We start from the raw sequence: 27,869 nt of genomic DNA on the forward strand, positions 1-27,869 counted from the left end.
GTATTTATTACTGTTCTTTTAAATTTTTCAATTTGTTAGAAAATAAATTTCTATAAAGGCATAAAATGTATTAAGCTTTTGTAAATCTAAGACAAAACTTGTTAATGTTGCTTAGAGTGCCAAATTGTTGCCCCGACCCTGGTGAAAGATGAAGATAAACTGTCATTATGAAATATTTCTCTGAAACCAAAATTGATAGATATCTATATCCGCAAGATCTAGATTCTTACCGTTATTGTATCGTTTATTCCAGGGCTGAGGAGTTGGAGTCGAGAGACAAACGTTTCGAAATTCCAAGAGTCGGAGTGGATCATTTTGCCTCAGAATTGGCAACTCTGCCAGTGTTGCAGAGTCGGAGTTGGACTGATTTTGGGGTAAAGGAGTCGGAGTTGAAGGTTCTAAAATTCTGGAGTCGAAGTCTGAAGTTTTTCTTCTGATTCCGCAGCCCAGGTTTATTCTGTTTTGACAGTTCACTTTGTTCCGCGAGAATTTTTAATTTTTTTGAACAAACAATGTTCATCAATGGATGTTCATAATGAACTTTTTCCCTCACTCTTTCCAATGGGGCTTCATGAGAGATCTTAACCAAGGACAGACTGGAATATCTAAAAGGGTGGTGGATAAGAAACCCAAAGGGCGCCAGTATTTAAAAAGAAAAAAAAAAACTTTAAACAGCATCCGCATCAACAGGAAAGATGAGGTGCTAATCCCATCCAAAAAAATATTTTAGAAATAGGGGCACCAATTTCAGACATAAAAAAAAAAAAAAGCAACGTTTGAATATTATTAAGAGCAACCAAGAATCTGTAGTGTAATTTTTCTAACTAAGGGCAGCCAAAATTTAAGTCTGAAACATTATTCTCGTAGACTCTTTTTAATCAGGAGTTACATTCTATGAAAACATCACCGTATGGTCACGCCTGCAAAACTCATGATTTTTCAAGTACAAAATTTTTTTTTAGAAAGTTGATGCTTCTTACTATGATACATAACGGTTTCTTTTATCCCAATATATTGCAGTTAAAAAATTTGGCAAATCAGGTGCAATTACCTAAAAATGTCCCACGCCTGCAAATAGAGTGAGCATGATACAACTTGAAACATTTGTTTTTACATATTCACGCAATGCATTTGATAGATGAACTACGGAATTGGTTAAAAGAATGAATATTGAAATTTCTTATTTGCAATTAAGCTTTTAGTTACTTTTCTTTGCAATTGTGATATGAGTGTTTCTATATTCTGTACATATATTTTTCATTCTCTATTACAGGAAAACGGAGAACCTGCTTTTCCAAGCAGCATAATAAGTCATCATGATTTCTTTTACTTAATATTAAACCATAAAAACATGACTATGACTCTGATGTATCACCATTGGTAATTATGAAATGTAAGCAAGAAATTTTGAAGTGTAATATTACATTAAAAACTGATTTTGAAAAACAAACATGGAGCATTTGAAAGATGGACATTAAGATCTCAAGTAGAAAGTTTTTTTTTTCTTTTTTTGGCACATAGAACATTTAATGTGGTTGGATGCAAAGGAATGTAAGTGGCCAAAGATATTGAGTGCAACATGTGCATCGATAAAAATAACTATTTCGAAAGAGTCGAGTTTAAAAAGTGTTAAAAAAAATAAAAAAAACCGTATTGAATAGTAAAGTAAGAAATAACGACGTCAGAAAAGCACAAATTCGCAGATTACTGCAGATACGTGTTTTGGCGTTACAGGGACTCTCATTACTTTTTCAATGCAAAAAGTAATGAGCTTATGGATAAAAAGACATCCGACAAAAGCTTTTGTGGGATGTCTTTTCATCCATAAGCTCATTACAATTTACGTTACAAAACATTTCGGGTTTTGGAGGGGGGATACCCCCCCCCCCCTCAGGATACGGCTCTGGCCTTCGGAGTAGTTAATTTGATGGTCAAATTCTTTTAGGAGCGAGCGAAATACATAAAGTTCGGAATAACACATTTGAATGCTGATAATCGAGTAAATATAGAATTTATAGTCCCTTGGAATAAGCAGTAGTCACCGTTTTGAATAATTTATCTTTATATACATAAAAAAATTAAAACAGTTAAGCACACGCACACACATTCTTTTCTAATCATTTATTCTTATAACAAATGCTCTATTTATTTACTAGCAGTACCCGCACAGCGATGTCCGTGCTAAAAATATAATGGAGGTCCGTTGAATTAAAAAAAATTGACGCTCTCTCCCCCTCTGATGTGAAATGATCATTTTTCTTTGTATAAAATGCGTACTAACCTTTTCAAAGAAAAAAAAAAAAAAAACTATGTAAGTTTCTTTGGAATTTAAAACTTTTTCTCAAATGATTAAATTAGATTTACATTTGCTTCAAAACTCTATTTAGCGAGTGAAGCGGTTTTTATTGCAATATAAAATATTTCCCCAAATGAAGAAAAAAAGACATCAAATAATGTCTTTCAAGTGTATAAATAATTCCATAACTCTATTGTTTATCGTCAAACTTGCCCAGCAACCACGCTATCATGATCCATCCGTCTAATGAAAAGAAAAAACATTCCGTGGACCATTCAAAAATCGTCAGAAAAAAAAAGAAAATGTCGTACATTTCACTTGGATAAAAACAAATCAAAAGTTTCTTTTCTTTCAAAATAAATCGCTAAAACAATGAATTACATTAACGGTTGCCTTAAAACAATAATCCTAGACAGAACCCTGCTCAGCGCCTAACGTGCCAAGCGACCACGCTACCGGAACCCAGCCCTTTTCGGAGTGAAGCGGATGTTTTTTTCTTTGGCAATAATAAATGTTTCACCAAACAAACTAAAAGGTATAAAATCACATTAACAGTAGCTTTCAAATCTTTCTATATTAAGAGCTGCGTTTCCCGGCTTTGCCCGGTCTACCTTGAGAAAAAAAATTGTGTCAAGTGACATATATTCAACAATTAATTAAAAGAATAACTTAATAACTTAAAAAATAACTTAAATAAAAGAAAAAAAAACACCATGCAAAATCACTCTTCCAAACAATGACGACAGATATTAAAATACTTTTAAGAAGTTAAAATGCGAAAGATGGATTTTGAAAGCGTAACCAAGAAAACATGAAATATCATAAGTTTAAGATATTAAATGCAAACTGAGGATATAAACAATGGATTCAAAAAGCGTAACCGTGGAAACGTGAAAATAAAATAGTTGACAACCTGAATCAAAATGACATATTTCGAAATTGTTTTAAAAACACTTGTAACTTTTTTCCCTTTGAAGATAAAAGCTAATTTTTGCGACCATAGGTCTAGATATTTCTGGAGTAAAAAATGTCGCTTTTTTCAATGGTGTCAAAAAGAAAACTGTGGGATAATTCCTTCGCTTTTTATTGATAGATTTAAAGGAAAAAGTAGTGTCTAAATTTCAGTTAAGCCTAAAATAGTTCGAGTTAAAAACGCAAATTACTCCCATGGTAATGAAGTTAGATTATCGAAACAAATTGCTTAGAACGCGGAAAATTCTACCCTTTCCAACGATGTATAATATTAATATGTGCAAGTAATTTTTCACCCCTTTAATAGCCAATAATAGGCAATTTACGTGAAATTTGGGCCTAAATTGAAATAAAAAAAGAACTTTTTCGGATTTTTTCCGATTTATAGCTCAAGTTACTCAATGAGAAAACACCTTTCATACAGTGAAAGAATTTTTCAAATAGGTGCAGTGGTTCCGGAAATTACCTCAAACATATAAACACACAAAAATTCGTCCTCTCTCTTTATAATATTAGTATAGATTTATTTTGTTTTTCATCATTTTATCCTGAAAATTAAATTTTCTTGGAAATTTATTCAAACATTAAAATGCTGAAACGCGCAATGTAACAAGATTAGTTCGTTAAAAACGTATTCCCGTGAGATCAGTTTCATACTTTTCAGCAATATAAGTGTTGCATTTGTCCCACAGAGCTGTTGAACAAAGTTTCTTAACCGTACAGTTGCAATTAAAAACTCATGAAAGGTAGGCCAAATAAAGGGAGAAATTATATTTAGGTTTACTGTTACAGTAGAATGCAAATTTGTAGGGCTCAGATATCAACGTATGGGCGCTGAGATGGACGGAGAATGAGAACAAAAACTGTTTCTATTGCTTTATGTACCCTAATTTAACGAGATTTATAACAACCTTTCAGCAGTTCGATAATTTTAATGATTATTATTAGTATTTTGTTTTATCTTTTATTTATTTTTTGAAACACCTTTGCCAAGTTAAAGGAGACATAACATTAAAGAACGGAATTAGGTTACTAAACTTTATTATGAAGGTAGCCTTGATTCTATGCCATAAAAGGAGGAAAAAAAATCAATTGGTTGTTGATTAAACATCTGAAATGCGATTCGACTGAATGTAAGGAATTAAACATAAACAGAAGGAAAATAAAGAACCGTAAGAGCTGCGAATTTCAGAAATAATTATTATTTAAAACATTGTTTTCAAGCTATACTTAGAAAGTAGTAGGATGATAAAGCACGCGATAGAACACAATTTCTTAATAGTAAGCACAAGAAGCTTATGGAGTAAGTTGTGTTATATGCATTAAAAAAATCATTAACATGGTCTAACAAATAGGCATTAAAATACCTAAAATATTAGTGAAAAATTAAAAATGTGCATTAATAACACTTTAGTTTTGTCGATAATTTTGTCTGAACTGAAGACAAAATACTTAAACATTCTATTTCCAAATTATTTTGTTATTCACAGGATTAATATTTGGTATTGAACAGAGGTATGCAAGGGGAGGGTCATGAGGGTCATGACCCTTCCCAAACCGTCGACAGATTATAAACCCATGTTTTGCTCGAATACTTTTTCCTTAACTTAAATACATTATATTTACATATTTTTCATTCTGCTACTATCTCACCTTTATCGTAATTGTAATTTAACATATGACTTGTCGTCATATAATAACTTACAAAATGTGATTAGAGAAATAAAACTTACGAGTTAAACAATTGTAACAAAAATGAAAATACATCTCAGAGCTAGCTTCAAAAATAAATACAGTGAAGCACCGTTTTTGAAGGGACTGTATAAAAAAAATGTACAAATGAAAAAAATTATAATAGGTATAGGTTAATGTGTATTAGACTTCGCAGGGACCAATTAAAAAAAACGTATAATTGATAAAAGCGTATAAAAGAGAAATGTATAAACGGTGCTTCACTGTAATACAAAGTAAATGAATTTAATAAAAAAAAATATGCAATAAAAAAGGAAAATAGTAATAAATTAAATAGCAAAAAAATAAATGAAAGAGATCTTGGTTTTACTCTTTGTATGTTCGTAAACAGCCTGTTATTGATACAACAAACTTCCCATGTTACTTTTGTTTTTTTATTTGCTTTCATTTTTTCCTGATAACCCTCTCTGAAGCTTAAATACCCACGTAATTACCACCCTTTGCCAAAAGGGAAAAGAAAAGGGACCTGATCCAGGCATACAACGCACCACACACAGTAGCAGAACTTGGCGAATAATCGACGCACACAATATAAAATCTTTTTTCTGCCAAAATTGAATCGCCAACTCGCCTGTAAAGTTGTTTGCTATGATAACTAACTTTCCTTAAAGTGGGAGAAAACGCGAAAGCATTGCTCTCTACGGAAGTGTCCAGTCTTATGAGAAGCTATATGGTCTTTGGTAAAACTACTGAGACTTTGCATAAATAAATTTCAATACAAAAATTTGAATGTGAAATAGATTTTACAAACATAAGTAGGAATTTTTAAAATTAAGCCTGTAAACGACCTGAATTTCAAACAATAGGATCAATTTTTACTTCTTTGAAGATGAGAAAAATCTACATCTTTAAAGGTTTGAAAAAAAAAATGTTTTAAAAAAAAATTGTCTCATAAGTTGTAAGAAGCATTTCTGTAAAAATTAGGAAAGTTCAAAAAAAAAAAAAAAAAAGGAAAGTTTTACCACATTATTGGGGAACAAAAAGTTTTAAAAATGATGAAATTGAAGTAAACATGTTACAAAAATAATCGGACACATACAATTTTTATACTTGTGTATGAAAAGGTTTCGTTTTTGAAATCACTATCATTGGATTTGCCCTCTAATTCTAATGACTGAAAAAAACCTTTCTTTGGAAAATTTCATTATTTCAGGTGAAATTTGGGAGATATTTACTTTATTAGAAAGTTCGGGAGAAGGCATCAAAATTTGGGAGTATATGCATGTATGAGATACTTTGGCTGTATTAAAATGTTTGTTTTACATTATGTACAAAAAAAAAAAAAAGTAACTCATTCAATGCAATTTATAGTAATGAGATATTTAGCTCATACAGTAAAACCTGTATAAGTTGCCCACTTGCGGTGCACTACTTTAGTGGTCAACTTACAAAGATTGATTTATATAATAAGGGCTAATTCCGGGCCTAAAAAAAGCGGTCAACTTACAGCCTGAGTAAAAACTTTAAGGCCAGCATAATTTTCTTTGAAAAAAGGGAAATGAAATTAAAGGGATTTTAATATTATTGTATTATTAATTATTAACGTTCATTGGTAAGAAATAACGCAACAGACAGGATTTGTAAAGCATGCAATAACCAGAAAAGCAGTGATTTATTCAAAGTTAGCATTTCAGCTCGAGTAAAAACTTTAAGGCTACTAGTATTTTTTAAAAACTGCAAATACTTATACTGTAATAAATGTCACCTCAGTTAACAAGATTGTGGAAACCCTCCAACTTGCAGTTTTGTGATTAATTTCTTCAAAGTTTTTGTCCTACTTTTGATGATATGGTAAGGTAAAAAGTCAACTGTTCAAGAAAGAGGGCAGATTGAAGCTTTTTCTTCAACAAGGATAAGTAGGCATACTATTGGGAAAAAATAGGGAGATCGAAGACTGAAGTCAACATTTTTGTTCGTTTTAAACACAATTAGGGTAAAAAGAAAACCCGGGAAAACTTAAAAGTTTTGTCCTCGCGTCATGGAAGAAGAGTTTGGAAATTATTACATTACTTGAAAAGTTCTCAACCAGGAAACTTATTCAGACGATAGGTTTAAATGTTTGTCAAAAACGATATATAACACAATTAGAAAGTGTAGAAATTTTATTAATGCTGCAAAATTGCTTAAACCTCATTTATTGAAAATGCACAATAAAGAGCATTTCAACTTTAGCTTGGAAATCATGACCATATAATAACATTCATTTGATAAATACAAATATTTTTTTTCTAACGAAAAGAAGTGGAGTTTGGGTGGACCAAACGGAAGGAAGTACTATTGGCATGATTTAAGAAAAGAAAAAAAATATTCTATCAGCGCCAATTAGATGGAGGCTCTGTCAGAACTTGAGAGTGCTTTGAATACAATGGTGTGTGCTCAGTTGTGTTTGTTTCAAGTAAAATGAACTCACAAGCATTATCAAAATGTCCTCCCAAGTCATCTTTTACCAAATGCTGAATTTAAAAATGGAGAAAATTGAAAATATCAGCAAAACAATGCATCTATCCATCCGAGTAACAGTGCAAAAAATAGGCTCCATGTAAACAATGTTGAAACTTTGAAATGACCAAGTCTCCAGATCTTAACCCAATAGAGAACTTATTGGGTGACTTAGCAAGAAGAGTTTATGCAAAGGAGAGACATTTTACTTCATCAATAGAGCTGAAATCTACCATCGAAGATGAATGGTAAAAAATACATTCCGAATTTTGTCAAAATCTAGTTTCATTCATGAAAACAAGAATATTTGAAGTAATTTAAAGGAATGGCTCCCACACAAGCTTATAAATATTTGAATTTTCGTCCCCATATGCTTTATTCTATGTTGGCCTTAAAGATTTTACTCAGGTTCAAATATTGATCTGTAATATTTTCTGATAATGAAACACTTACAATTATTATTATTATTATTTTTTGTCTTTTTTACTTGTATTTAAGGTTAATAATTATCACTTATATGAATTTTGATCCTAAGATTAAGGTGTGTCCAATTTCTCAAAAAAGTGCACTGGACTTAAAGTTTTAGACAGGTGGTCAACTTCATAGGTTTTACTGTAACTCATAAAATCAGACATGAACTTTCAAAGTATAGTTTATTTTATCACAGGTTGCCCCATACATTATGGTACATTAAAAAAAAACACCAGCACCTTGTACTGACATCTATGAACAGTGGCAGGAAAAACAAAGAGATTTTTCTCTATATGGATTTCTATATAGATAATATATATATACAGTGAAACCCCTCCTAACGGACACCCCTCAAAGGCGGACACCCCTCTTATGCGGACAATTTTTAATTCCCCAGTTCCAATGCAAATAACATTATTAAACCCCTGTTCTGCGGACACCTCTCTACTGCGGACAAAAAAATTTGTCCCGATAGTGTCCGTATTAGAGGGATTTTACTGTATATTGATATATATTTTTATGTACAAAGAACTTTAAAAATAGTTTCTTGCTTTGAAAAGTACTCATGCACTTATATTTTAACACGTTTGGAATGATTAATATTTGGGAGTCAAAAATGCATCTTTCCACTGATGCAGATTGATTACTCCTTCGTATTTTAACAGAATGCAGTGGAGGACAGTTGGAAATAAAAATTATATATACACAGTATCTTCAAGAAATAGTAAACAGTTAAAAAACTAAATCCCCTTCCATGCATTTTTATATTTGCTAAAAAAAAACATGATTAACAATGATGCCCATGAAAATTGCATTTGATTGACATGCACTTTCAGGCTCATAATCACAGGAATCAAAAACTTTAAAAATCATAAAAGCAAAGTTTCATGCATTAAATTGTCCAACTAAAAAACTTATGTTACAAAAAAAAAAAAAAATCATATATTTTTTAATTCTTACTTATAGGTATTAAATAATACAATCGAATATATGAATACTACTTTAACTTACTTTAGATCAAAACAAAATTTTACAAATGGCACACTGACATATAAAAAGGTTCTGATTTAATTATTTTTACAAAAATTAATATGACGTCAACTAATGCTAATTCTAAATAATATGCATGAAACAATCTTTTTTCACCTCAAAATAGTTGGAAGTGATTTTCAAAAAATAACATAGTACATGAGCTCCTTATCAGACTAACAACATAAAAGTAACAAATAGATGGATAAATGTAGTACAACTTAAGTCGGAGAAAAGTGAAAATAACAAGCACCGTTGTATTTCAAAGTAACAGCATTAAATTTTTTTCAGGAAAATTTGTACAATACATATTACACATAAATTCAATGGAATACAAACTATCTGAATGAATTAATAATGATTTTAAGCCAAATTCTCAAAATTCATGACAAAAAATTCTAAGCTCAAATGTAATGCTTACAACTTTTCATTTTAAATTTATGCGTAAGGTTTGGCTATTTTAAAATATAATACTCTTTTTTTTATGAAACCAACATTCAAATCATGATATTAAGTAGAGTTTACAAATCCTATAATTGAGAAACGAATCCCAAAATGCTCTGACGAATGAGGATATGCTTCTTTCATTATTCTAAAATATGTTATGCATTAATTTTAGAAAAGATCTCAGAATATCAGTCACATTTATGTTTAACAGTAATCATTATCAAATTTGTTTGATGAATTAGACAGATGGCACTGAGGAACACAGCCTGGGATCTAGAAATAGGAAGAAAAGATTTTAAATAACTTTTTTCCCTCAAATTAAAAGAACAATTACAATATGAAATGCATGAAACAATATTATGAAACTTAGAAATTATTTCTCATTTCAAAAACATAATGTTGCAGAGATCAAAGTGACATCTCAGAAAAATAGGGCATTTTTTGAAAAAAAAAAAAAAAAAAAAAAAAAAAAAAAAATATATATATATATATATATATATATATATATATATATATATATATATATATATATATATATATATATATATATATATTATATACATATACACAACATGAGATACATTTTAAGAACATATTTTAATCATAAATTCAAAGACATTGAAAAAATGAAAGAATAAATACTAAAGTGTACTGTAATGCCAGCGCAAAGCTGCTAGAAACAAAAACAGTACAAACATATTCATGAATAAACAATCTAAATAAAACTGAAGATGCAAAATGCAAGAACATAAAAATGAAAAAAGGTGAACCAGGGACCAATACTTTCTCAAGGGGAGGACCAGTCCCCAAGTTCACAAGGTCCTTTCTGTTTAGCAACTTAGGGACCAGTCCTCCCCTTGAGAAAGTGTCGGTCCCTGGTTCACCTTTTTTCATTTTTATGTTCTTGCGTTTTGCATCTTCAATTTTATTTAGATTGTTTATTCATGAATATATATATTTTAATGTAAACAGCCATCAATATTAATGCATATACAATGTTAAAAAAATTACCTTTTAATGTTACTTAAAATCCCAGAATCCTTTAATTTTTTGCCATTAAAATAAAATAAATTGAAGCATGTTTTACCAAATAAGAAAATATATATATCTCAGAGATGAATGCATAAATTTTACAGTACTCAGAATGCCAATTGATTCCCCGAGAAATAATCAATTTAATGTGAAAAGAAATTTTATTTTTTTAGAAAAGCAGTACTAGAACAGCATTCCAGCACCGAAGCACTCCCGTTTCATTTGTATCCTTTTATATCAGTCATTTGTGACACACATAAACAATGTTTTACAGCATTTAAAAAAATCATTTATAAATAAGTAATGTTACTTACTGTCCTTCTCTGAAGAAGTCTTTCAAAGTGTTGCTAAAACGTTTTGAATATTTGACAAACTCTCTTTTTCGCTGGTCTAATGCCTGAAACAAAATAAAATTATTCATGTAAATATAATGTGTTTAATTAATTATTATTTATGCATGTTTTAACCCAAATATAAATGCATGAATATAAAGTATGTTTACTGCAGAAACCAAATAATTTTGAATCCATGCTGTAAAAAAACCGATATGGAATCAATAGGTAATCAATCTGGTGATTAAAAATCTGACTACATTTTCCGTACATCATTTTAAAAATTTCCAATATCCCAATATTTTTTCATGAGAAAATGAAAAACAAAACATTAATTAATGCGGTTTATTGATAAAACGGAAACTTTTTGTTTACATACAGTGGCTCCCAAAAGTGTTCGTATCCTTTGAAATTTTTTACTAAAACGAAATTAACGCGAAACTGAATTTGAAAATGAAGTGCAATATTTTTTCACATCATTCCTATGTCATTCTAAATAAAACCCTGTAGTTTTTTCAAAATATTGACAGATCTTCTTTTTGAAATAGGTCAAAAAACGAAGAGACAGAGAAATAATACGCCACAAAAGTCATTGTACACTCAAATATTTTCAAATAAATTCCCGATTAAAATTATCATATGTCGTTTTTTTATTATTTCTGCATTGTGTTGACCCTTAAAAGTCATTTGGCTTTAATTTTTTGTTTATTTATTCCTTAATATTGTGCTTATTACTTTAAAATGGCTGGTACTCGTAAAAAACCACAAACATCATTCGAAAATTTGAATTTTTTCCTCACAGTTGTGGTAAATTGGTTTGAAATGTCTCTAAATCAGTTAATTTAATTAATTCTAAAGTAAAGTGCTTGATAAAATGCTTTAAAAAAAAGAATCAGACCGAAAACAAGGTAAGAAAAGGTCAACCGGCAAAGTTGACAAAGCGTGATCGGAGATTTACAGTTAAAAAAATTATGAAAAATACACATTTGAGTGCTGTAAGAGTTTCTTTAGAGTTAAATGAAAGTTTTTGCATTTAATTTTCACCAAAAATTGTGCGTAAAGTAGTCTGATTAGCTGGAATAAATGAGACCTCTTCCCGCAGAAATTTTCTTGGCCGTGCAAAAAACAGAAAGCTTATGCTTTTCGTCGCAAAACCAATGATAAATAAGCTCAAAACGCTTTGGAATTACGTCTTACTTAAAGATAAAAATGAATTCAACATTTTTGGTTAAATTGTTGTATAATAGTGAATAGAAGAAAAAAGTAGGAACTTAACCTTAAGAACTTAGTTGGACCAGTTAATCAGGACGGTGAAAGTGTTCTTGTGTGAGGGTGTATATCAGCACCACAACTTGATAGTTTGGAATTTTTTGATGAAATAATGAATCATGCTGTTCATTTAAATATTTTAAAAACTAATTTTAAACTCTTAACCAAAAATTTCGCTATCGGAAACAACTTTGTTTTTTTATCAAGATAACGAACGGCAAGAGGCTCAGTTTTCAACGTTTGCGTTTAGTGCCTCAAAAATTGTCCTAAAGTTTAGAAAATACCCCTTTAGTCTCCAGATTTGAACTTAATATAACATATTTAGAGATATCTAGAGGCTAGATTACGAAAATACGGCTTTGAAACGAAATTAGAGCTAGGAACAGTAAGACTCGAAGTGTGGTTAAACACTTACTCAAAAATTACGCAAAAAAAAAAAGAAAAAAAAGAATTAAAGCTATTCCCAGATGTTTAAAAGGTGTTGTTGATACTGCATGATATTATACTAAATAATAACTTAATAAAAAGTTAGATTATTCAATAATATATAGACATTTTTTAAAGTGTACAAAGACTTTTGTGAGATAAAATTTCCGTCACTTTTTGGTTTTTGATTTTTAAAAAATTAAGTTTTAATATTTTTTTTTAAATCATGTAGTTTTGTTGAAAATTCATCATAGATCTTATAATTAAATACCTATTCAGAAATATTAATTCTATCCAGTGGATGGGGTCCTATTTCATTGAAAAGTCGTAGATGTACAAACACTTTTGGGAGCCACTGTATATGCTTTCAGTTCAACCAATACTATACAGTGAATTTTATTCCTTAGTTCTGGACCTACTACCACTGGAAAAAAAATGCAGGCTTTGTTAACAGCTTTTTTAAATTGGGATAATTAGTAGTTTCTTTAAAAAGGAATTTTTTTTTACTGTGGGGGCTTGAAAGAATCTGAGGATTGGTCAAACTTTACCATGGATGCCTGTCTATCGGACCAGCAAATGAGAATTCCTTGACAACAGTATATTTTGCCGCTCAGTTTACAACAATGTTACACATTGTTTAAAATTTTTATATTTTCCCACATGCAATAATAATAATAATAAAAATAAAATAAAAACATTTCCTGCAGTTAAAGGGTTTTTTTAGTACCAGAGAACGTAATTGTTTAAAGTAACGTTTGACAGAAAAACTCTAAGTTAAAAGCCAAAAACCTTCAAATAAAATTTGTATTTTTGAAAGAAATGCTTATATCTCTGTGGGTATAAGAGATACTGTTACAAAAGTATAAAAATAAATTATACATAGTTCATTAATTTATTTCTGAAACTTTCACTTATTCTCAGCTATTTACAATGAAAGATGATCAACAACCTTTTGTTTTCTCAATTTCTTTCTGGTCCCCTACGTTTTGTATTTACTTATTTGTAAGGTTCCCCCCCCCCCCTTGAGTTCCTATTTGCATCATCAAACTTGACCAACAAATTTCCTTCATAACGTCTACTTAAAATTATTTTTCATTTATTCTTTAAAATTATTGAAAATATTCATTTTAACAATTCTATGTTAAAAGGTTTTTAACTACATTAGTAAAGATTTCAATATTCTATAGAGTTTTATCTTCAAACACACTGTAAAAATGGCATTGAAATCAAACGATGTATGATTGCTTATTCTTTTCCAGACAAGATAATTTTCTTTAGAATTTATTTCTTGTTAGAATTTAACAAAATATCAAGCATAGCTCCGAAAAGTACCTATACAATAAATTTTCCAAACAACCTTTTCTATAAAGCAATACATAAAAATTCTAACTTTTTTTTCTGTAGCATTTACTTTTATTAATGTCAAAACTCGTGAAACATTGAAGGCTTTAAATTTTTTACTTTTTGATAGTTTCTGTTAGTGTATATATAAAAAGAAAAAAAATTAGCACAACTAAACACTATCTGCTGGTATGAAGCTCAAAACAAAGTGTACAAGCAAATTTTTTCAGTAAGATGCCTTTTGCTTTCAATTATGTATCCATGAAAGCAAAACTCTTTTCACAATCTGTATATTTTGAAAATAATTATTGCTTGACATTAAGAAATATCAATTAAATGCACATATATTTTCAGCAATTGTAGTATAGTTGGAGCAAACCTAACCTGGCAGTATTGTGAAGGTTATGCAGATCCTAACAGCAACATTTCAACAGTGCCCACTCAGTTGCTACAATATTCACTGATTGTCACAACCAGTATAAAATAAAAGGTGGCAAAGCTTCTATATAATAGTTCCTGAAAAAAATTAAAAGCTAGCTCCCCTTTCAAATTTTTAATATTCAATCCAATTTTTGTTCAAAAATGACATACCTGCTTTGCAGTAGGTGAAGGAATATATCCTGAAACTTCATTGACAGCATCTAAAAGCTTCTTTATGGCACTTGCTATTTCTCTATTAGTAAGAAACAAAAATAAAACTATTAAAATAATTGTACATTTAACACATGAATGGGAAAAAAAAAATTTTTTTTTTGAAGATATTTCTTTACACAGATTATATATTATTCATAATTTTCAGGGAAACTTTCCATGGAAGATACATTCCACAACAAATTGGATATTTTGTCCAACCCGTGACAGCTAATTTATTCCATTAAGATTAAATTTAATAATTTAACACGAAATGAACAAAATATCATTCCTTAAGAAGTCAAAAGGGTATGCAGTTTCTTTAGCAAAAAATTTTGTTAATTACCTTATAGAATTGCTTTTTTTAATAAAATATATTAGCTGTCACATGCAGGAAAAAACGACAACTTTGTGAAATAAATCAATGCATTATTTCAACAATATATTTAACAACTACTTTTGATTACTTAGCAACTTCAGGGTTTTAACTCACTATCTGACCTAAAAATTCAACATTTGCATTTTTTAATTTTATGATTTAAGCAGTTCGTAAAACAGTTGACCTCAGTTAATTTTTTTATTGCAAATTTTAAGTAATACATTTCAAATAGTATTTTTAATTTTGGCACTTACAATCCTTTACTTAGGAGCCATTCATTAATTATGTAAGGGTCCCAAGGGGGGGGGGGAATCTTTACATTAGCCTTACTTGGGGGGGGGGGGGGGAGGCTCAGACCCATTCTTACGTAATATTTTCCAAGTAGATATTTCATATCAGAAATCTCCCGGTCAAGTCGTTTGGCAAGGATCGTATTTCATTTACTTTTGGAAGGTAAAACATATATTAGGATGAGTTTTTTTTACTTGCTTTTAAAAGGAATGAATAGTGTAAAATATAATAAAAGAATCGCACTCTGTATGGCATGTCTTATTTTTAATTAGTATCGCTTCAGATACAAAAATATTTATCGAAAAAATATGCAGTCTAGATTCCTTTTAGTAAATATTTCTTTAAATAAAAAGGTTTAAAAAAAAAGGGAATTTAATAACGATTCCAATGATGTAAGATTTGTTATTTTATTATTTTGAAAAACAAAATGGAATCTTTAAGATAGAGGGGCGGGGTTTGAAAAATCTTACTTACCCTTGCATGAGGGGAGGGGGGAGGGTCAAAAACTGCCAGAATCATCCTTACGCATGGGTGCAAGTTTGGTGATGTGTTCAAGACGGAAATCATTTTCAACTCCCCCCCCCCCCCCCCCCCGCCCGCATGCAGGCTTAAGGAAAAATTTATGTGTATTAATGTTGTAGATTTTAACAATGCCAGTTTTGGAATCTGTGTTTGATTTAAATTTTGAGCCTTTAAATTGTAATATTTAAGTGTTTTGACATCATAATTCCAAAAAATCTAAAATCTGGCAATGATTGGGGGGGGGGGCGGGTCTGGGGGACTCTCCTCAGAAATTTTTTGAAATTGAAGTTCAAAAAACGCAATGGTATGCCATTTCTGTAAAGTTTTGGGAAAGGAGGGGTTCAGGGACTCTTACATCAATTATTTCAAACTGTTAGTTTCAAAATAACAATATTGAGCAGCCTTCAAAAATATTAGAGAAAGGGGAGACGGTGCTCCAGGCCCTCCCAGAAACCAAAGATTTAAAAATGAAATTGTACTCCATCTTTCATAACGTTTATACACTTTTTGAATGCACTATGGAAGGGAAGGAGTTCAGGAACCCTCCTCCAGTCTTCAAACATATTTAGAAATTGAAGTTCCAGAAACGCAATTTTAGACGATGTTGGATAATGTTAGGGGTAAAAGCGTTGGCAGCGACGCACCATTAGTTTTTGCCGATCGTAAACATTTTTATTGTAGCAATAAAATCGCTTAGGACATAAGGTAGTTATTTTGCAACATAAATCAGTTCTGATCGGAATGTCTACATAAGGTAGAGCCAACAAACCAGAAATGAAGGAAAGGTGGGGGGGGGGGGGGGGAAGGGTATGGCCGACTAATGATATTCCCCCACTCAGTCTTCATTTGAAAAAGAATTCTTTCATAAGATAGCAGGTGGTAAAATTAGCAATAAAAAATCGCTTCAGTGAAGTAGATATATTTTTTAAACAAGGTATCCTTTCCAATATTCATTAATTAAAAAAAGAAATAGGGGAACTGAATCCTAACCCCAGGCAGGGTTCCCGAATCACATCCCTCTTCAGGCACTCAAATATAGCCTAAAGTAGCGCTTTAAATTTTCAGCATCAAAACATTTTCGGAAGAGAACTCCCGAAACCCTTCCTCTGAGTTCACCACAAATGTCCTAAATTTAAATTTTTAAGGCTTCAGTTTCTAAACTGTTTTGTAGGAATAGTACCCCTCTTACCTATAAACATGACTTATGACAGCCTAAAAGTTTTAATACTTTAATTTTGGAAACTTTTTGAAAGAACCTTCCTACACCCTTCCCCCTTAAGTCATCCAAAGATAATCTAAAACAAAGCTCTTAAAATTTCAGAAACGAAAATATTTCGGGCTGGGGTGCGGAATACCCCCCCCCCTCTCATTGTGTTTACTAAACTCAGTGTAAGTTTTTGTTTAAGATTTATTTTTCTATTGAGAGAGCAACTCCCATCCACACATCGCCAAAGACAACCCAAAGTTTTAAGACTATAATTTCGAAAATGTTTCGAGAAAGACCCCTGAATTCCCTAACTCTTAACTCACTCAAAAATAGTCAAAATAGCATTTCAATACTTCAGCATGGAGAAATTTTCGGGGAGAGGGACCCCCCTCCCAACTCCTTCCCCTAAGTTCATTAAATTTGACTTAAATTTGCTGTTTCAACTTTTCATCACCCAAAATTTAAGAATTTAAATTCTAAAACTTATTGAGAGAAAGCCTTCGAATTCCCTCTTCTTAAGTCTTTTAAAGATTACCTAAAATTGAGTTCTGAATACTTCAGCTTTGAATATTTTTTGGGAAAGGGGAACCCCGAACCCCAAGACGGTCTAAAGTTGCTCTTTTAAGACTCCAGTGTCGGAATTTTGCCTAAAGAGAGCCCCTTCCTCTTGACATTGCCAAAGACAGCCTAAAAGTTTTAAGATTTCAATTACAAACACTTTTCAAGAGAGGGTCCCAAATGCCGTTTCACTCAAGTCCATTTAATTATAGCCTCAAATAGTTTTTAATACATCAGCTACAAAACATTTTCATGTTAAAACACCAAAACCATCTCTCATAAATTCACCAAAGATTGCCTAAATTAATGTCTTTAAGACTCCAATTTTTGATTTTTTTTAAACCCTCCCCCTTCCCCCTTTTACATCATTAAAGACAGCCTAAAACTTTGACTTTTAAATTTTTAAGAGCTAGCAGAGGAGATGTATCAAACCACTCTTAGTTTCAAAAATGACTTTCAATACAGTTTTTTGATATTTTATACTGTAACCCTCGAGTAACACCTCCCCCCTCCCTCTTAAAATTGTCCAAAATATCAATGTTTTAAGACCTGGAATTTAGTGATTCCTAAAGTCTTTGTCAAGAATGCAGTAACGGTTGCTCATCGGTGTTTCCAACCAGCTTGAAATTTCCCCTCATTTATTTCCAAAATTCCCATTTTCATTGAAATCCCCGATAGTTTCCGTTTTACCTGGCTATGGTGGACGCCGTTTGCTGTGACCTAATTATTTCAACTCGTCAGCAATCACTCTCAATCGGTGATTCAGATTCAACTCTTAAGACATTTTAAGAGCGTACATCATTTTCATTTATGCGTGTAAAGTTTGAAAAAAAAAAACCGCAAATGAAAAAAACGAAAGAATAATCGAAAATAGCATGAGAAAAAGCTAAATTTTCAATTAGAGCCGATTATTTCGAAAAATCAAGAATAGCGAGCAACTCCTTGGTCTGCAATGCAGTGAATTGGAAATAAAGGAGCTGTACCTAAGAAAAGTCAAACGGCGCGAGTCGAAAAGCCATTCCTCCAAAAGAACGTTGCAAACAAAACAAGCCCATGGCGGAAAATTGAGAGAATGTCGATGTAAATTCGTTGTTATGGAACGGTCCAGTAATTAAAGCATATTTTCCAAACACTCAATTATTCTTTTTAAAGTAAAAACTGAAAGAAAGTCATCGAATTTCTTTCCGTCCCGACCTCCGTCTCGGAAATTTGTCCAAGACGGAAATCCGTCCTGAGACGGAAGGTCTTGCCCCCATGTCCTTACGTAATTAACGAATGGCCCCTTACATGCTTCAAATAAAACAGATACGAAGAGAATATAAGAAACCTTGAGTATAATTACAAATTACTAAAAATTAAAGCATTACTTCAAAGTCTGTATACTTAATTACAGTAATTACTTTGTAAAGTAGCTTTATACTTAAAAATTGTATATTATTAAATATTAAAGTGCAAAATTAGCACACAATCGTATCTATATTGGGGTAAATATAACCTGGCAGTATTGTGAAGGTTTCGCAGATGCTAATCCCAGCTTTTAGATGCTGCCAGGTTAGGTTTGCCCTATCTACAGTTTAAGCGAGAGCTGCAAACTGCTATGAAAAAATCGTAGTTTCTACGAATTACAGCTTTAACCTACGACGTTACGAAGCATGTTCATAAACTACGATTTTCTGGGTTTTTTTATTTACAATCACGAATGCAAAAAAATCCCGGTAAGTTCAGAAAATCAAAATTTTACACGACGTGTGCTGACGGCCTCTGCGCAACAAGCATTGCTCTTTGAAAGTTCCATGGTGTAAAGATGGATCAGATTTTAGATCGCAACGCTGATCCAGTCATTAAATCTTCGGCAAGAAAGCGAAAAAACTGCCAAAAATTCCATAAAGAATATAATTTTTTTTATTCCATATTAACAAATTTCAAGTATGGTACAGAAAATATTAAGTGTCATTGTTTTTGTTTTTTATACTGTTGACAATTCACCACTGTTTAAATCTGTGGTAGTGCCCCCCCCCCTCCACCACCGCAAAATGCTGCTACGATTTTGGATTTTCAAAAGTTGGCAGCTCTGATTTAAGATACATGACCCATTAAATTTTGACAAGATCTATTTTTTACTTACTTAATTGTTTCTAAAAATGTTTTTCTATCATTAATTTCATCTGGGATGCGGCTTAATATTCGCTTCAGCGATGAAGACTTTTTATTTAGCTCTTGAAAGGCATCTTCATGTCGAGTTGATTTATATTCTAAAAGGAAGAAACAAGAACAAAATCATTTTTAAGATTCTTAAACTGGACAAAAGTTTTACTCAGCATTATACTAGAGCCTTCATATTTATTTAATTTAAAACAACCGAGGACATATATATTAATGCAATTCATTAAAGTCCACTAAAAAGGATATTAATTGTGCCACATATATATTGTAGTCAGCCACAATTTTATCAATATCGCATCCCAACACATATATAAAAAAATGTCCAGTAATAAGATTTTCAAAGAATTCATTGCTGCTTAGCATGAGAAGCTTAAAACTTCTGCAGTGTACCTGCAAAACATGTTTTTTGCAATTCTATATTACTTATTTCTTCTACACGAAGATAACATTTTCTTTCTTTGCAGCAAAAGCTTAAAATTTTTTCAATTTCGTGATTGATGAGAATAACGTAAAAACAAAGACTGGATAGTATTTTGGAAAATAAATGAATCATATGGCTATAGAATATACCTCAAAACTCAAATTTTGAATTGGTAGCCAATGGCTACCAGAACCTCATAAAATGGTAGCCAAATCTCAAAAAATGATAGCCAAACTTAATTTAAATTATTTAATTTATTTATTCCATTTATTTATTTAGAATGTGTGTATATGTCATTGGCGTAGCAAAGAACTTTTCTTATAAAATAATAATTAAAATAAGTAAATAAAAAATATTTAAAAAAAATAATAAATAAAATAAAAAGCAAGCTAAAAAAGGAAAAGAGAGTTGAGGATTTTTTTTTTTTTTGGGGGGGGGGGGGGGAGAATTGAACTTGAGTGGGAACGGGCAACTCTGCCCAGATATTATTTAACACATCTTTTGCAAACTATAATCTGTATTAATTTCTTTAAACAAAACACATCACGATATTAAAATAAATAAAAAAAGAATATTATTATTGTTATTTTTTTTTTCAGCTTTCAAAACTTCTAGAAACACCACTGCTTTCAACCTAAAGATGAGTTAGTTCCTTGATAAAGAAAACAACAAAATACCTAAAACTTGAACAGAATTTTTAAAAAAAACCTGAAAAATTTGCGATTTTACAAAAATGTTTTTTTTTTTGCTTTTTTAAATGCATGCAAAATTTTTATAAAAATCGAAGCCTGAGTGTCAAAAAATGAATAAATAAAAGAAAGGCAAACAATATAAAACAAAACGAAAAAAAAATGAAATAAAAGATCCAGCAGAAGAAAAAAAGGGTTCCAGCTGGATTCTTTCCACCTTCTCCAGACACAAGGGCGCCATTTTTTTTATTTATGTGTTTTATAAATACGATCGTACTTCTCTTTATTTATTCTGGAACATATTTTCCTCTTTTTACTGGTGAAAATGGACAATCTACAATGCGGCGCCATTTTGAAAATTTACCGCGAAACTTAAAAATAACAATTTTTTAGGAGAAATTAAGTAAATAAACGGATATGTCCTCTCCTCCAGTAGGTTTTATATTTTAAAAAGAAAAAAAAAGGAAAAACAAACAATATAATTCAAACAAAAAAATCAAAAATCTTGCAAAAAAAAAATTTTTTTTTTTTAGCGATATCCTTTTTACCTTGTCTCCATGCATTTCGACTCGAAGATGCCATTTCTGTTTATTCATAGGTAAACCAAATGTACAAGATTAATTCTTTTCATTTATTTTGGAAAGGATATTTTCGTCTTAACTGGTAAAAATGAACAATCTAACAACGCGACGCCATTTTGAAACCGCGTAGTTTAAAAAACACCGCAAAACAAAGAACCAGCCATTTGCTAAGGAGAAATAAAGTTGAAAAATGAATTTAAGATCAAAAAAGCATAATTTACTAAATTGGTGTGTGAAATTTGTCTATTTTTACGATTGCGTGTAAAGAAAGCCGAGTTTTCAAAAGTTTTGTAACGAATTTGCCGTCGTGATTGCGATTTTTGTTTCCATTCAGAGCAAGCACAATTAGCCACAATTGCATATAAATATAATAATATTTAAAATACATTAAATAACTTGCATTTCTTCCTCCTTTCTCCTCCCCTATCCGATGGCCGAAAGTTTAGGGGACAAGAGGACAATACTCCCCCCCCTCATCCCCGGCGATCCGATAGCCGAACTTTTAGTGGACAAAAGAATTTGGGGAAAGGTCATATGTCAAGACTATAGGTCAGGGAAGGTTGCATTGGCGAATGGTAGCCACATTGGTGACTGAAGTGAAAATAATGGTCGCCAAAATTTGAAAATTGGTCGCATTTGGCGACTGGCGACCGCGAGTTTTGAGCTTTACTATAGAACAACTACAAGATGGATTTAAAAGCTGTGTCAAATCTGTACTTTTGGAATAAATAATTCTTGGAAATTAAAAAATATTCATAGAAAAAAAGCTAGGAAAATTTTCTTCTTTTAACAAATGACATGTTGTTAACAAATGATGAACATAAATGCTTAAGTTCACTCAAATAATTAATGGAAGTCAGTTTTCGTACAAAATAACAAATGAATTTCATCATCTTTAAATATGAATAATATATCATAATGGCTTGAATGCTTAGTTTGTTTTGTATTATTTGAAATTTAAATTTATTAAATTAAATAATTTTTCTTTCCTAAAACCTTTTTTTGAGTTTTGCATTTGCAAATTCTTATTTCATAAAACATTATTGCAGGAAGATTTCAACATTTTTTTTTGCAGAAAACATAATTTTCTGTAACAGAGACAGCATCTTTATTTTTTCTTTTGTCGCTGAAAAACATTATTTCAAGCCTTAATATGCACTGTTTGAAAACTCTTACTTAGAAGACTGACAGGTATACAATATGATTACCTATCAACTATACACATGGCTCAAAATCAACACTGGTCCGGTCACCTTATATCAGAAAAATATCCATCAGACCAACAGAATATAATTTTAGTGGTCCCTTTTTCCTTTTCAAAATTTAACAGCATAATATTTCAAAATTTTACATCTTTGTAAAATGTTTCAGTCTTTGCAAGAGAAGATAGGTTTAAAATTTCTAGAGCATTACAACATATTATTTTGGCCATCCTATAACCTCCACCCCCCCAGCGCAGACGATTTTGCTGCGTAAATTTCCTGCTTTATCTTTTTCTTCTCTCGTTGCTCAAACATGTCAACTAAAAACTGCTGATTGACTTCACTTTTCACGTTAAAATTTTGTTTCGCAAATAATTGTTCCTTACACAATGCAGAAATGGACCATTTAAATTGTGTTTGGAGCAGTAAAATTATCAATCACAATTTCATCAATGACAATTATTAAAAAAAAAGTTTGGAACTGATGTGATATACCCCACCCTTGGCGACTTTTTCCTGTTGGCGCCAAGAAAGCGTCGCCAAGAAAACGATGTATGACGACATACGTCATACATTGTTCTTCGCGATGCTTTTTTAGCGCCAACAGGAAAAAATCAGATAAAAAAACATGATCAAAGCACTTCAGAACACAATATATATAAAAACAACATAAAAGCACAACAAAAAACATCACAAATATATGCTTCAAAAATGTACAGGGCCGGGGTTTTTTGTAAACATATTAAAATACAATGAAATAAATTATTGTATTAATTACAAGTTGAAATTAATGCATTAATTTTTTTTTCATCATTTCTCCGGGATACGAGCCCTCGGTCTCATAGTACTTTCGTAATGAGACCTCGGCTCGCCGGCCCTGCCTCGGTCTCATTACGAAAGTACTATGAGACCTCTGGCTCGAAAGGACGTTATCCCTCCGACTGTTAATATACATTACAGTCGGAGTATGGTCACAGTTATGTATATTTTCATGGAGACACCCAAGGGTGGCGCCTTCCGTTCAGTGTACAATAATGACACAGTTTTAAGTGTGAAATATGCACCATTATTGTGCAGATTTATTAATAAAATTCAGCATTTTTAAGAGTACAACCGAAAGAACTTTCAATTGTTAACATAAAATTCAGTACATAAAGGAGGCACGTTAATAGAATGTCTAAATAATTCGTGGCATCCATAAGAATTAACTTTTAGAACAAAATAATCGTACTATTTCTGTAAAATTAATTTACATACAGTAAAAATAAAGTTAAAAACTACAAGAACCCCTCAAGGATTTGTAAAAACAAAGAATTTTGGAAGTGAGAGGTTTTTTTTGAATTCTAAAATAAAGAACTTACCTTTTTATATGGTATAAATATTCACACTCAGTCTAAAACAATACATCATATGACAATGGCATGTTACAGATACACACCACGTTGGAGTTAACTTTTAAATAACCTTCAAGTTTGAAGAAACTGGCATTTTCTAATGTTTTTACTTCAAAACACAACTACTGAATTTAAACTAACACAAAATAAGCATTCCTGTAAGGTATATTGCACGAAACAACACCACGTATCTCTCCTGCGTGAAACCCAAACAACCCAAGTAAACAAGTTTGAACAGATCTGTAAGATTGCCTTCGGGTTGCTAAACACAGGTTAGTTTGGCCAGGGATGCCATGCATAAAAAATTATCGCCTCATTGGCGAGACAAATATTTTAATTTTGTGCAAAAAAATCGAATGTCGCCAAATGGGGGGGTATATCACATCTGTACCAAAAGTTCTACCCCTGGCTATATCTATATACAGGTTTGCATATTTTACACTGGAGTCATAAAAATGATCTGATAACTCATTACTTTCTTGGTTACTTACATTTCAAACAAAAATTAAAAATACTCTTTGAGAGCAAAATATATTTATTTACAAAGATTAAATGTTAAATCATTTTAAAACAGGAAAACTGATCTTGGGAGATTTAATTGACTATGGAAAAAGTTATTTCAGGAAAGAGATTCAACGTGGTCGTTGCCGAAAATTTGACTGCACCAATACCAGCAGTCACACTTTACAAATTATACCAAGTGGAGAAAGGTAGCTTCTTTGCTTTGTACAATATTGCTTGATTTTATTAAGGAATTGTAATTAGGAAAGAGTTATAAAATGAACACCAATTTACCCTCACAATCAGGAACAGATCCTTGAAGCTTAAGGAGACTTTCAGCCATATTCACAGATAAATCTGCCTGTTTTACTAATCCCATAACCAAGTCGAACAAAAACCCAGGATGGTTATTTTCAACCTGAAAAAAAGAAAAAAAAAAAAAAAACTTAGCTGTAAAACATGTTGATGAAACAGAACTTATTCTTATTTAGGGGACATTCATTAATTACATTAGGATGGTTTTGGCAATTTTTAACCCCCTCCCTCCCCCTATGATACGTAAAATTTTTTAAACCCCTGCCTCCTATTCATTCTGCAAAATAATAAAATAACAGATCTTCCATCTCACTGGCATTGTTATTAAATTAAATATTTTTTGATTAAACATATTTGTGTAAAGAAATATTTACTTAAGAATTGGAAATAGGCTAAATGCTTTTTCGACATTTTTTTGTATATGATACAACCTAGTGATGTAAAATACCCGAGTATTTATTTTCAGGGGTAATTACCAAAAGTGGGTATTTACCCGGGTATTTATTTCAAAAATTTATATTCAACTAAAATACTTTTCTGTATGTATTCCACGATGTATGTATATAACCAACCATATACAAAACAATAAATTTTTGCCCAAAATTTCTTTTTGATCACATATTTAAAGAAGTATTGTGTAAAACAACTTAGCAATCTAATATGATATTCACATTAAATGTGTTGGATATGCCTAATCAATGTTGATTGCCAAATTTCAGATACAAAAAGCCATCCTACAAAAAGTAAAAACCTCAACTGATTACAAAAAAAAAAAAAAAAAAAAAAAAAAAAAGCAAACCAATTTTTTTAAGGTCCTAGTCTTTTATAACCCAGTAATATGTCCCTGCACAACATCAAAATGTTGCTCAATTTATTATTACTATTTATTTACCTATATCTTTTGCAGAAATTTCCTCCAAACCTAGTTCAAGTGTTCAGGCGTATTCTGCATCTCATATTATATATATATATATATATATATATATATATAATACACACGCACACACACATAATATACAAACACATTTAAAATTCAAAAATAGAAAGGAACAAACCAAAGATGTTCTGAAGAATGGACCTTGCGAACACAGTGACTGGTCTATCCCGTGATAACGTATCAGTCCTTAGTTTGCTTATTTCATTTTGAAATTTTGACTTTCACTTTTTGTTGTATTTCAAGCATATGTATTGAGTGGGAGAAAAAATAGAGATGTTCCAGCTGCTTTACAATGTTTTAATTTAAAGAACAAAACATTTTAATACTAAAAATAAATGCAGTACAACATAAATGTTAGCATAAAAATACTTAATCAATCCTTTTTCAGTAAAATGTGTTTGAAGATGTTTAAAATTTTTTTTAATTAATTCTAAAGGAAAGAAACTGCTGAGGTTTGTTTCAAAATGATAATGGGAGATTTCAAGAACTGATAATGGGAAAGAGAAAAATTAAAGATAGCACTTGCAGCAGGAAAGAATTTTGATACAGTCTCAAAAATCCTGTGTTACTGATGGAATAAGTCTTAAAATAAAATTCCAAAATAGTATTTTAAAGTGAAGAAAATTTGAGCCTAAAATAGTTCATTCTAAATTCTGACAGTTTTTTTGATAAGATTTCATTAAGCCTATAATCAAAAAAATATATATAATGTATTAATTTTTACAGTTTTGATCTTTCATTTTACTGTTTATGTTTAAAAAAGAAAATTATCACCTTTTGATACTACCTAAATTTTTTTTGCAAAATGCGCAATTACTAGGGGTCTTACCCAGCCTTCGAATACCAAAAAAAATATTAACTTTCCCACCCTACATCACTAATTGCGTGCATTAAAAATAGTTTAAATAAATTTTCATCACGAAGTACCGGGGAACAAATGCAAATGAGCAAGGCAACAGAAAATAATATTTTTGATTTTTTTTTTTTGCTTATTAATGTGAAAACTGTTTCTATATTTGTCTTGTTATCACTTAAACAGCAATAAAATAAATAACATCAAGTCTTAATAACTTCTCAGTTTTTTCTTCCAAACAGCCATGCTTCCTTTTTTTATTTTTCATTTTGGATATAACTAACCTAGATTGAGATTTTAAATCCTGAAGTTCATCATTGAATTGCTTATACTTCTCCAATTATTACATTGAAAAGAAAGATTCTTTGGTTCACAATATGTTTCATAATTTCATCAAGTCTTTCAATAAAAAATATTATAAACTGTGTAATACATATGTATGTATCAGTTTTACCAATTATTTCATATTTAGATTTAAAAAACAAATTCCCATTCACTTTTTGCATTTTTTGTAAAATACCCAGTTTTTGGGTATTTACCCAGGCCTTAGGTAAATACCCAGGTAAATACCCAAAAAATATTTACCTACCCACTGGGTATTTACCCGATCCACATCATTATAACAACACTAATCAAAAATAGCCGTACATGGTGCGACTCTTTAAATATATTTTACTAGTCATTCTTTGTAAAACAAATAAAAAACAGCTCCATCCTAATACATTTTTTACCTTCTAGACCCAAATGGAAAATATTAAGTAAGAATGGGCTTGACCCCCCCCCCCCCTTCGCCTAAAGCAAGGGTATGTAGAGAGTTTTCCAAAACCTCTCCCCCTTGGGCCCTTACGTAATTAATGAATGGCCCCTTACAATAATCAAAATTGAGAAACTCGCATCATCAACAATTTTACTTTCATGAGGATGGGGACCCTTTAAATGTCATAGAACATTCGCAATTGAGATAAAATACAAGAAATAAAATTGCAGCAAGCATTAATCAAGCAATTATATGCACAATTAATAAAACTTAAGAGATATTTCGCTTTACCTTGCTAACTGCAGACTTCAGAGTTTGTGCTGCTGCGATATCTTTTCTCTCGAGCTGAAAAAAAAACCGAAAAAAGAAAACAAGGGTATCAAATGAATTACATATAAAAAGCTTTCAAAAGAGAGTTATTGACCAATATTATGAAATAATTTACCTTATCCAAGATAGGACCAACAAGTATAGGCAGCACAAGTGCTGAAACAGGAGTGTCTTCTCCCATTTTCATGCTTATTTGGCGTAAAACCTTTGTTACAAAAAATAAACGGATTCTTCTAAGATCAAAGAAAACGGTTATTAAACATGGATTGCAGAGGAACTGTAATTACTTTTTGAAAAATATTTTACATGTCACGTATACAAACTTGTTGCTAA

General features: G+C 31.0%; 1 protein-coding gene across 1 annotated transcript; it reads right to left on the reverse strand.

The window, feature by feature from the left end:
- Positions 1–8,563: 8,563 nt before the first annotated feature.
- Positions 8,564–27,867, reverse strand: LOC129220313 (programmed cell death protein 10-like). The gene is made up of 7 exons (XM_054854711.1): positions 27,652–27,867; positions 27,498–27,551; positions 24,639–24,762; positions 19,519–19,645; positions 14,398–14,479; positions 10,753–10,835; positions 8,564–9,679 (listed from the first exon to the last, which is right to left on the reverse strand). The coding sequence occupies exons 1-7, from the start codon at positions 27,721–27,723 to the stop codon at positions 9,595–9,597; spliced, it is 627 nt and encodes a 208-aa protein (XP_054710686.1). The 5' UTR covers positions 27,724–27,867; the 3' UTR covers positions 8,564–9,594.
- Between the last annotated feature and the right edge of the window lie 2 nt (positions 27,868–27,869).

The sequence above is a fragment of the Uloborus diversus genome, chromosome 4, assembly GCF_026930045.1.
Source record: "Uloborus diversus isolate 005 chromosome 4, Udiv.v.3.1, whole genome shotgun sequence".
NCBI lineage: Eukaryota > Metazoa > Arthropoda > Arachnida > Araneae > Uloboridae > Uloborus > Uloborus diversus.